Source organism: Typha angustifolia, chromosome 6 (assembly GCF_048772165.1).
Source record: "Typha angustifolia cultivar Huaian chromosome 6, ASM4877216v1, whole genome shotgun sequence".
NCBI lineage: Eukaryota > Viridiplantae > Streptophyta > Magnoliopsida > Poales > Typhaceae > Typha > Typha angustifolia.
The window spans coordinates 6,304,732-6,317,034 of record NC_133244.1 but is presented as its reverse complement, the minus strand read 5'-3'; the positions used below and the strand labels follow the sequence as shown (position 1 = coordinate 6,317,034).

Here is a 12,303-nt window from a genome sequence, read left to right as displayed (position 1 = left end):
ATTTTACCGTCGGCTATATGATTATGATTCATCACCGAGTAAGCAAAATGCACCCAATTAATCATACGTCTGATCCAATAACCGTCAACATGGCATTCAAGATGAAATATAGCAACATTCAATTGCCAAGCACCCTCCAATAAGACAATAAAATATATCCAAAAACCAAATCCGCTGAGTCCTTATCAAAAGAGCCAGATCTTCTACCCACCAAGTGTACGGAGTGCCAGAGAAAAATACCCACTTCCAATTATCAAACTTCAAGAGCAATATGCACCAAATGTTCAGCAAAAGTTACAGAAATTTACAGTTAAAAAAAAAAAAAAAAACCAGCCGGAATCACTCATTCTACAAAATCAAAAAAAACCATTATGAATTACACTCAATAAATCCATCCAAAACACCTCCCACGCTTTCCGATAAGTAATAAACAGCAAGAACCAGTGCCCTAACCCTACTGAACGAATCTAGGGCACGGAACAAGATCCAAGATTTCGAGCACAGAAAGCAAGCAAGAAAGAACCCCTAATTCCTACTCACCTGCATGTTATTATTCGACGAGTTGGGCGCCTTCACCTGTCCTCCCATCGAGCAGCGATTATTACGGTGGACGGCGAAGCTCCTCCCCCGGAGGCGAATTCGAGGGCGGAGCCGAAGAAGTGACTACTAGGGTTTTTGCCCGGAATTGGAAGCGGGGAGAAACGAAGGGAATAAAAAAAAGGGCGAGGGTTTAATAGAATAATGAAAAGAAAACCCTAACCGCCATTAAAATCGCAGAGAGAGACCTCCTTTCCCCTTTCTCTCTCTCTCTCTCTCTTCTCTGCCCCTCTCTCTCTCTCTCTTCTCCGCACCCTTTTGCGACTTGGAATACGGAGGAAGGAGGGGATAATAAATGGACTTGAAGTTTGACGTATTTACCAAATAGGTTTCCCAAGATAGCGTGGTTCGATTTTCCTACTTTTTATAATAATCATATATATGCGATGGTTCTGACGAAGCTTTTCCAATACTCAAATTTAATGTCTAAATTTTGTGTATTTAATTATAATAATAATTATATATATATATATGCACTCCGAATTATATATTAAATTAAAAAATTTAATTGCAAAATCGCCAACTCGTACAGCATAAGACCGTCCGATCTTATTCATGATTGAAGGATAAAGGGGAGGTTTATCGGTGGATAAGTCTGTCCACAGTCTAGAGCAACAGAGGATGATGTTTTGGTGGGCGATAAAGGAATTGCAGTCAAAGTTGAATAGTTCATCTTGGGATAAGTTATCTGATCATTGGTCTTTTGGCAGCAAAAAAGGGAGTAATTTTTTAAAAAAGAGTTGGAAAGCTAATAATAAATTAATAGAATCGTTATAAAACTAAGAAGAAAAAATACAGTAAAGAGTACCAGATTTACAAGTGTTTCTTTTCACCTTGGTGGTGTACTTTAAAGTTATCCATTGTAAGCATCTAATAATTCTGATTACAGAGAAACCATGAATTGGAAGCTGTAGTCAGCTAACAGTATTTAAAACGAGGTATGATGCGAGTTGAATAGGCGTTGACTTGCATGGTAGAGGGAAAGATGGAATCATGCTCTACTCGTGTCCACATGAAATGTGAATACCTCGTGCTACTTCCGGACTTTATTCGCGGGATAAGTGATCCTTTTATTTCGCCATGAAGCCATGGTCGTGGCCATGGGGCGCGTCATCTCACGAGGTCAACTACGAGAAAGACTGGCATTGTTTCTCTACCATGGTCCATGGGGATAAACCCCCTCTCCCCTTTTATCTAGCATTAGGTGGGGGGGGAGGGGGGTGTGGATAAGCAGAGGTGGATAAGTCTTACATGGATCCAGATCTTGATCGAGAAAAGTAGACTTACTTTTCCCATTATAGTTGGGTCCCCACTAAGATTTATTATTAGAGTAAGTAAATTGCCCAATGTTCATATAGACCACAGGAGTTACTGATCTACTATTTCTGGTTTTAAAACTATTTACTGAACTACTATAATTGGGAGGTCCATGTCTTTATTGGATCAGAGAAGTGAGTAAATTGTTACTCGGCAGACCTCTCTTTGTTTATAGAATTCTGAGAACCTTCAACTTATTGTCTGTCTAGAAAGCATCAGGGAAGTCATACCAAGTAGCAGACAGAAAGATACAGTGAGGCCTAAATAACACAAGTATACCTGAACACAACCTAAGCAAGAAACCCTGCAATCTAAGTATTGAAAATGTGTTCAGAAGCATTAATTGCTTGCGTAGAATCACTAGTCTCAGTAGATAATTAGGCCTCAATTTGGGTGGTCTTTGGAGATGAATAATCAGCCCAAATGTAAGATCTGAACGCACCCATACAGCAAAGGCACTGCAGAGAATGTGAGCTTTGGAGTTTGATTATACTATCCGAAGTTGAGGGCGAAAATAGAACCAGTATAGTTATTCTAATTCTATATTAGCATAAGAAAGCTTGTACCAGTATAAGTTGTTATAGTATTTAGTTGTATACTAGTATATTATATAATAGTTACATTTAATATAATATAAAATTGACACGATAGCTTGGCAAATGATTGAGTTGTCTTTTATAATAGATGAATAAGGTGAAGAGAAAGAAGAGTGATTGTACTGATACATTTTCAAGAATAAAATAGTAATTAGGAAATATTAGATAGAAGATTAGAGGAAAAAGAAGTACATCTTACTATACTAGTATATGCCTAAATAGTTCTTTAATTGTTATATCAATATAAGAAAACTATATAATGTAGATTAAGCATATTCTTATTCCATAGATGAATGAGAGCTAGAGAAAAAATAGGTTAAATTACTCGACATTAAGATTAAGCTAGCTTAAAGCAGTAGCTTGTAAGCATCAGGAGCACCCTGCAACAACTAAATATACATCATAAGCCACTGCATGGAATGTATAGCTAGCTACCACACTAAGCACAACTATATACAACCAACTGCGCAACAGATTAACTTGTATATCTAGACAACTAAATCAGGGAAAGGAAGAGTAGAATCCTACTAACTGAACCCAAAAAAATATATCAAAACCATTTATGTACCATTCATTTGTTCAGAATAATCTTAAAAGCAACAGCTTTTACTATCAGCAAAGTAGTTTAACTTGCAAGGAAAACACTTAAAAGGAAGACAAGAAGAAAAAGTAAAATCCACTGGAACACTTTAACTACATTTTACTACTCTACTGCCTTCAGTAGTGGAAAAGAGATATCAAACCAAAGAAAATAAAACTGCAAGGCTTCTAGTGCTTAAAGTGGAAACTTAGTCATATACATTTTCAAGCAATGCATCTAAATAGGTTTGAAGTAAATAACAAAAAGATATGCATGAAATTATCCATCATGAAAATGCAAACCTTCCTACTTTGTTGGTACATAATTAACTGATAACTTGTGGAGACTTGGATACAAAGCATTGGAAACAATCAACAAGAGAGCATAGAAGGGCAAATTTAGCCAAGTGCTCATGCAGTTGAAGGAAGAGAGACATAGTTACACTAGTAACTCACATCTAATCCAACAAGGCCTAACAAGAGTAATGCTATGAAATGCATGGAATCTGGAACAAAGGTGGTGATATGATATAGGTAGAAAATGTGCTTTTGATCAATTTCTCAGAAAAAATTAGAAGAGAGATTTAAGCTAGTTATTCAAATAGTAGATAACTTAAACAACATGAGCAATGAATTCTTCAGGAAAAGAAACAACTAGCTCAGCATCTAAAATGGATTTAATAATATACTTGTAAAGCTCCGGACTTGATCCAATTCAGATAGCCGCAACTCTCTTCCAAAAGCAACAGTAGAAACAAAACGATCGTTTAAGAAGGAAAAGGATCGACAAAAGTATCAAATTCCTACGAGTTGAAAAGAATGCCTGAAATCTTCAGACAACTCAAAGCAATCTAATGACTTATTTTGCATGTAGTGACACACTTAGAGTAATATAATCCACCAAACAGGTTCGTTGGGACGACGTGAGCATATAATATGAGATGTGGACCATGTGGAAAAGCTTAACTTGCTCATATTTGTATCGATATAGCTTATATATATATATAACTGTTGAAAATTAATCACTTGTTAACAGTTATTCTAATCATTAGATTTAGATTTATTGGTTAGATTTTAGTTTCACAAGTTACTTTAATCCTACTACTAAGCCGAGTTTTGAATAAGCTTGACTTGACTCGCCAAGCCAAACAAGTCGAACATGAGTTAGGCTCGAATGCTTTTTGAGTCGAACATAAATTATAATTATAGCTCGTTTTTATAACTTATTTTATGTTGGAAAAATTTAATTATAACTTTGGTATTCACGACTTCTCCAGATTAAGAATCTATGTTAATCCAAGAAGATAAGAACAACTGGTCTAGTTGATTTGTTATGGTTTTTTTAACTTAATTGTTTGGGCCCCTAAAATGAGCCTCTATAAATATACGGAGGAAACTCTAATTGGAGTTGGAATCTGCTAATTGAAAATAGTATTGTGCCTTTATCTCCATTTCAATTTGCTATAGTTGCTTCCTCTAACTCATAATCCTCGTCTTTTATTGAAGGGCTATCAAGCTATGGTATATCTCAAGATCTAATCATCTAAACTTTGCGATCTTGGATTTATTAGAAAGCTTTTAAATTCAAGGGCGACAACATATCAAAAATTCAAGAATATCCAACGATTAGATCATCCGCTTATGCTAGGAAGAAGAAGATGAAAACAAATATCGCTTTCAATACGTCATTCTCAGCTATAAGCTGATCGATCTGCTGGTTCTGTTGCTCCAGCTTTTTTTTAAAAATCACGTTCATACTCTAGTCTAGAACCGTTTTGAATCGAATCAAGTCGATTTGTACCATATATCCTCTAAAAGTTAATATTATATTTATACCCCTCTAAAGTGTTTCAATGGGTGCTCACTGGAACTTCTATTTATGCATAGATGTCTATAAAAAATAACCTACATTATATTATAATCCATTTAATTATAAAAATGATTAACAAATTTATTACTTTTTAGATATATTATGCTCAAATAATGGTGTCTTTGTTATTTCATCTACAAATGTTTTTTATTTAATAATCATAAAAAAAGTAACTAAAATTCCACGTAAAAATACTGTACAAATAAAATCTCAAGCAAATAGGTTAGGCATTAGGAATTCTGGCAACATCCCAAAGAGATACTTGACACATATATCTAATTAAAATTCTCAATCATATAATTTATTCCTCATTGAGATCTAGATATCAATGATCTCATGATGTGCATACTTGTTTGTATATAAATATGCCATGTAAATCTTATAGGGTAACCTGTAACATGTACAATTCCTTCTTCCACATCTTTTAAATCTCCTTTATATTTGGCATATATAAGCAAATAAGGAGATTTTGAAGAGTATACATACAAAAACCACTTCAAATTAATACAAATCTATATAAAATTACACATTCAAGGCATAGATGATAGATCTCAAACTATTAATGGTGGGGCAAAGAATCTAAAGACTAAAGTTAAAACCTTCTCCGGCTCTAGTTATTTACAAGGATTTTCTTTTTCTTTTTGTTCTTCCTCTTCTAAGAGTCTTTCGGCTTCCGCCAATAACCTCCTCCTACTCCTTTGGCCACTTTGCCTGAGAGGATAGGAGGGAGTATTTCTCCCTCTTCCGTGAGAGATATTCTTTCTTTCTCTTTTCTTTTATTCTTCTCCTCTTTCTTCTATCTAGTATTCTTCTTTCTCTTTTTCCTCTTCCCGTTGTCATTGGAGCCAAAATCTAGTAGAGCTAGAGTCGCCGGCTAAAATGATTATAATCTTTAAAAACAACTCAATTGTGAGTTACTTGTTTTCCATAAATAACTTAGTAGTCGGCAACAATATCAAATAAGTAATCCCAATTTGCAAATTTTATATAACATTATTATAAGATCATATTTTATGTGTTTATTACAGTTTATACCCTGTTTCTTTATTAAATTGCTAAGAAACACAAGCTAAGCAGGTTATTTTCTGTGCTTTAATAAAGCACAGGTTGAATTTAATTGAGAACGCAGGGTGTAAACTATATAAAAGTCACAATTAGTGTACCAAATGAAGAAAATCCCCAAGATCAAATTGCATGAATGTTCCCAACCATATGAGCTAATTTAGTACATTTTCCTTATCGATTTTGGTCTTCGGGCAGCTAAGCTACCGTTTAACATTTCAGTGAAGATTTTTATTACACAAACACCCACGACATATGCGTAATATTATTCACATCCCTCGAAGAAACGACATAAGGATCAGAACCCTCATTTAAATAATTTAATGGATAATTAATCGAACGAGGGCAAAATTATAATTTTCTCTTTAGCCAATAGAAATGCATCATTATGGTATATGGTAAATTGCACGACGTCTATTACCGTTCCACCCTCGAATAGTTTAGGGGTGATTGTTGCGAATCTTTTTCAATGGGTCATGGGGGTGCGAGTGATATTATTGCCATTCAAAGGGTGTTAAAGGTAATTAAACTTCCAAAGAAATCGTCAAAATGGCAACCTAGTAAATCTGGCGAAGAGGAGCGTCAATTTGTTTTCTTTCCCAGCTCCAATCGGTGTACGACTATACGGGAGTAAAAACGTGGTTTTCGAAAACACTTCCCAATTTAGCTCCTATTCCCAGAGCAACACGTCGATTTGGACACGTGGCATTCTCCCATTGGATTACGATGCCACCAACGGGCCCTATTGGTAACGTAGTTGCTGGTATATCCAACGGACCACGTTCCCGTCACCGCCTTTCGACGAACTCATTGTTTTGGTAATTTCCACTAAATGTTCTATCCTGTGATAAACCGCAGGAGGTAAGCTTAGTGTTGGTGACTGTATCGTTTCATTTTCCTTCTATATAATTCCAATCTCCATCTCGTTCTCTTCTGTAGAGAAGTATAGAAGCTGTTAGGACCTCGGTTTGTTCGGCAATGGCGATCCGGTCGAAGCCTCACCGCCTCGCCGCGGCAGTCGCAGTGGTTCTCGCGCTTGCGTCGACGGCCTTCGCTGAGGTCTACTTCGAAGAGCGATTCGGAGGTATCGATCCTAACTCATCCCGTTCGATCTCTAGATGTGTCGTCAGTTTCTGATCTCTCACCCCGTTATAGACGCGATTTGGGTCGGCACTTGTATCTAATTTAGGGTTGTTGGATATTCTATTTGAAGTCTTGATTTCTCGATCTGTTTCGGTTGATCTGTGTATCTATGCGACGGATTTGGGCTGCTTATAGTCGAATCTGCTTCGATCTAGAGAATGATGTGAGATTTTGGATTAAATCGTCGAATATTTCTTGCAAATGTGTTTTCTATGTTGCTATTTTGAAGAATTACTATACGATCTGTGAGCAGATTAGTTTAGAATTGTTAGGTGAAGGCTATTAATTCTTTGCTTATTTACTTTTGAGATTCCTTGGGTTATTGATCTACGATTTTCTTGATGGTATTTTTGTTCGTCATGTTTTCGTTTGTAGTGTTTAGGGTTTAGTCTTCCAGGGTTTATGGCTTAAGTCCTGACTCGTGGATCTCGTGAGTATGATGACAACGTTCCTCAACATCTAATGATCACGTGAAGTTGTGGTGCTCAAATAGTGCCATTCATAGTTAATAACTTATTTGGAATATTCGGAATCGACGCCTTTCATGTGATTTGATGAATGCTGTCTTTTAGTGGCATTGACTGTAAAGCTATTGTCGTAACAGTAATCACTCTTTTGACAGTTAATCATTGGTTTGACCAATGATCGTGTTGTTATCTATAAATCAGTCTGTATATTGTTATCAATTATGGCAAATAATTCCTTCTAGTTGTGATTCATTTTGTGTTATCGTTGTTTGATGTACTTACTGATTTTTGTTATTTCTTGTTGTATTATCAAGATGGGTGGGAGAATCGGTGGGTTAAATCTGACTGGAAGAAAGATGAGAACACAGCAGGTGAATGGAACTATACATCTGGTAAATGGAATGGAGATCCTGAGGATAAAGGTAATCATTTTCCTGCTGCTGTAATTTATAATTCTGCATAAAGCAACTACCATTGAGTTTTACCTGTTTGCTAATGCTATTTTTTTTTTGAACTTTGGTCTGCAGGTATCCAAACTTCTGAAGACTATAGGTTCTATGCCATTTCTGCAGAATTTCCTGAGTTCACCAACAAGGATAAGACATTAGTTCTGCAGTTTTCTGTTAAACATGAACAGAAGCTAGACTGCGGAGGTGGCTATGTGAAGGTGCTCAGTGGTGATGTTGATCAAAAGAAGTTCGGTGGTGACACACCCTATAGGTAGAAATTGGACACTTATTTTTTACTTCCCTCTACAAGTCAACTTGTTCTAGCTTTCTTCTTTCAAGACTGACTAAATTATACCATATTTGGATTGCAGTATCATGTTTGGGCCAGATATTTGTGGGTACAGCACCAAGAAGGTTCATGCTATTCTTACTCGTGATGGCAAGAACCATTTGATTAAAAAGGAAGTGCCCTGCGAGACTGACCAGCTGACTCATGTGTACACATTCATACTTCGCCCTGATGCTACATACAGCATCCTGATTGATAACAGTGAGAAGAAATCAGGGAGCGTCTATGATGACTGGGATATTCTTCCTCCAAAGAAAATAAAGGACCCAGAAGCGAAAAAAGTAGGAAATGCATATTTTCGTTTCTTGCAAATTTCCTAGCAGTGCCTTGTTTGATAATGTAATTTATTAATTTCATTGATACTATGTCCCTTACTTACAGCCTGAAGATTGGGATGATAAGGAGTACATTCCTGATCCTGAAGATACTAAACCAGAGGTATTATAGTACACGCTAATATTTATGTAATTGTCGTAGTGCAAGAGTTTGTTGCTGATGGCACTATTTGGTCATCATGAGATGTATCTTAGAGGAATTTGACAGAATTGCTCTGAACATGAATATGGTTTGACTTACATTTTCTTTGAAGATTTGTTATGTCATGTCTGAGCAATCATAACAACTTAGCAAGATTACTACTCTTTTGTAGTATCTTGCTTAGCTGTTGTTCTGCCTGTAAGCATAGGACATGGTAGGTATCCCTCTAAAGAAGCATGCAGCTCATTGTTTGTTCAAATTTGCACTGGATAGTAATTTAGAGGGAAACATGCCATCAAATCTGGTCTTTCATTTTTTCATGATTGTAAACTAGATATCTGTAGAAGGTTGTTTCACTTTTTTATGCTTTTTGCAGGGTTATGATGACATTCCCAAGGAGATTCCTGATCCTGATGGCAAGAAGGTAACTAATCTTTCTTTTTCCAATCTTTCACAAGAGCCAATAAAAGACTTTAGTTTATTTATAGTAAAAACTACAGTTATGATTTGAAGAGAAACCTAGAATAATCTCGGTACTTGATCTGCAATTAACAGTTATGCAATCTGACATTTTCTTAATACTTGCTTCAGCCTGAGGATTGGGATGATGAAGAAGACGGTGAATGGACAGCCCCAACAATCCCTAACCCTGAATACAAGGGCCCATGGAAGCAAAAGGTAAAATCCTCCTCATTTGTATAAGGGCTTTAATGTAGGAGCCAATTTCTGATACCCATTTCTTCTGCTTGACAGAAAATTAAGAACCCTAACTACCAGGGCAAATGGAAGGCACCAATGATTGACAACCCAGGTACTTTCACATGTCGTCAGTTTATCACCATTACAAGCTCTTGCGTTTTCTTGTTAGCTCCTTAGAGGTGCAGCTAGAACTTCACCTTATACTTTTTTTCAGACTTCAAGGATGATCCATATGTCTATGCTTTCTCCAGCTTGAAGTACATTGGTATTGAGTTGTGGCAGGTACTTTTATCTGATCAAGATCTTTGGTCTCGTCGTACATATTTCAAGATACTGACCCATGAGGTTCTCTTGCCAGGTGAAATCAGGAACCTTGTTTGACAATATTCTGATCTGTGATGACCCCGAGTATGCTACGAAGCTTGCTGAAGAGACATGGGGCAAGCAAAAAGATGTATGTTATTTTAAGCAGTACTTGAATCTATACATTTTACAGAATATGTTTGGACATTGTTTTGATGCCATAAACATTGCAGGCTGAGAAGGCAGCATTTGATGAAGCTGAGAAGAAGAAAGAAGAGGTATACTCATCCTACACATAAAGTATCTTTGTTGCCTGAACATGCACATCATGACTTGTTATGTATTTTAGTGTAATAGCTACAAGCACGTTATTAAGGTACTTGCCAGTGCAGGCATATGGTGATATATTACTTTCAGAACTTTTATAGAATTTTGCTGATATTGTGTCTGAATATCGAGTGAGCATATTATTGTCATTTGCAAGTCACAGCCATAATATAGTGATCCAGGCTGGCATGTGACACTGACATTCTTTCGTCCTCATACATTCTGATTGAAATTCATATTTGGCAAATTACACTTTAATCCTGTACACTTTTCTGCTGTTATCTTGATTCTGGATGATTTGTTCTTCAATCCAACACATGTTTCCCCTGAACTATTCCTAGATAGAGATAATTTATTCTTCTGCTTTGCAAAGATAATATATTGACGTTGCTCTTCTCCATGGTAACAGGAATCCAAGGATGCTGAGTCGGATTTGGATGTAAGCTCCTTTCTTGATTATCCAGTGTTCCATAGTATCATTTTCTTCATTGTGTTTCTTAGTTATACCTATAGAATTTGTGTAGCTTTATTTTCTTCATTGTGTTGCTTAGTTATACCTATGAAATTTGTTGGATGGCAGGATGAGGAAGAAGACGATGATGCAGAATCTGAGGAATCTGACGCTGATATCAAGAAAAAGAGCGATTCAGATGCTGAGGATGAGGAGGCTCCTTCAGAAGCGGCTCATCATGTATGTTGATAATCATGTACCCTTGTAAATTTGGTAAATATGCAGCATCTATTGCACTTGCTTATCTGATTCATTGTTTATAATTTCAGGACGAGCTTTAGGAGTCCAAAGAAGAGATTTCAACTGCCATTTGTTGCCGGGTTCAATTAACAGTTATTTTCCTTTTGCTAGTAGCTAGAGTATGTTTTGTTCGTAGGGACTTGTCTGCTGAGAAAACAATTGGAGTATACAACGTGGCTGTTTTGTTTGCCTATTGCGTGGCGAATCTTAATTCTGGATCATTTTAATCCTTCTTTTCCCCTAATGGGGTGGAAGTAATTAGAAACTTTAATAACAGCCTGGTCTTACTTTGCATGCCGTTTGTAGCTTATGCTTGGCATATGTGGCGATGCTTCTTTCTATGCTTATTATATTTATTCCAGTACGCAGGTAGGTAGTAATCTGGTGAACAGAAAACTTGGCTGTTATTCGTCACTTTGGACCCTAGTAGTTGAATTTAGAACAACCTGGAATCAACCGTCTATAATATGCTTCTCTTCCCACCTGACGGTTTTAACTGTGATCATTTGGATTGGGTAAATTTTCGTCATCACATGAAGTATATTCAGGTCATTAAAAGGCACCGTATGAACTATAAGAAGTCATTTACAGTTTCTTTGGATGGAAAGAAGAGGAGAGAAAATATAGTTTTTTTTTTCTTTTATTTTGATATATGAGTTTTTTTTTCTCTCTTTACCTCTACCTTGTAAGTGAAAAACAACGACAGATAGAAAGAAGCGACTTTTATCTTTCCTTTTTTTCTGCTCCATTCTCGGTATAGAAATCCTCTCTTAAACTTCAACAAGTAGTGAGTCACTATACGAACTGGATAACTTCTAAAATTTACTTCAACAAGAGCTCTCGGCTCTTTGTTGCTGTAGAAGAGGTTTAGAACTTAAAAGAAAATTAAACTGGAGAAAGGTTAAATTTTACGTCCTAACAAGCTCACTACTCAAAATTTCCCCTCTATCCAAATGCCTCAACTTGTCAAGAACGTAGTTGTCATTGCAGTACACTCCGAACTCAGCAACATCGAGAAGTCCGCACCCAACAAATGTATGAAGACAACGTTACGTACCTATTTATTTAATGATAAGCTCTATTTTTAATGTGCTAGAAGTCCGACACGGTAGGGTTGAAGACATAATTTGCACAAAAACTGGTTGCAATGGAAGCCCAGATTCACTATTACAACAATATCCAAGAGCCTACATAAATATTTTTGCTTCTGTTTACGTGATTAACAATTTTCATGTTCTTACAAGGGTATTCTCTTATTATACTATGTAGATGCATTAGCATCAGAAACACAAGGTTATAACGTAAGATAACTCCCAG

At 36.4% G+C, this 12,303-nt stretch overlaps 2 protein-coding genes across 4 annotated transcripts in view; one reads left to right on the top strand and one right to left on the bottom strand.

Moving 5' to 3' along the window:
• Positions 1-858, bottom strand: part of LOC140761539 (uncharacterized) — a 31,733-nt gene extending 30,875 nt beyond the window's left edge. The window contains exon 1 of one of the 3 annotated variants that reach the window (XM_073098905.1): positions 541-858. In XM_073098905.1, the coding sequence (XP_072955006.1) occupies positions 541-588 (48 nt within the window). In that variant the 5' untranslated portion in view covers positions 589-858. The remainder of the gene's footprint in view (positions 1-540) is intronic. The other 2 variants (XM_073098903.1, XM_073098904.1) reach the window with 2 other exon arrangements.
• A 6,086-nt stretch (positions 859-6,944) lies between these two features.
• Positions 6,945-11,280, top strand: LOC140761491 (calreticulin-like). The gene is made up of 14 exons (XM_073098843.1): positions 6,945-7,105; positions 7,946-8,053; positions 8,159-8,351; positions 8,452-8,710; positions 8,811-8,867; positions 9,283-9,330; positions 9,498-9,584; positions 9,660-9,717; positions 9,820-9,887; positions 9,964-10,059; positions 10,142-10,186; positions 10,645-10,674; positions 10,816-10,926; positions 11,016-11,280. The coding sequence occupies exons 1-14, from the start codon at positions 7,000-7,002 to the stop codon at positions 11,025-11,027; spliced, it is 1,278 nt and encodes a 425-aa protein (XP_072954944.1). The 5' UTR covers positions 6,945-6,999; the 3' UTR covers positions 11,028-11,280.
• Positions 11,281-12,303: the final 1,023 nt, after the last annotated feature.

Bases quoted from the DNA above. Each gene is read 5' to 3' on its own strand.
- LOC140761491 (XM_073098843.1), top strand. From the start codon at position 7,000: ATGGCGATCCGGTCGAAGCCTCACCGCCTCGCCGCGGCAGTCGCAGTG. The intron at 8,711-8,810 runs GTAGGAAATGCA...CCTTACTTACAG, and splicing joins AGGACCCAGAAGCGAAAAAA to CCTGAAGATTGGGATGATAA. The intron at 10,675-10,815 runs GTAAGCTCCTTT...GTTGGATGGCAG, and splicing joins ATGCTGAGTCGGATTTGGAT to GATGAGGAAGAAGACGATGA.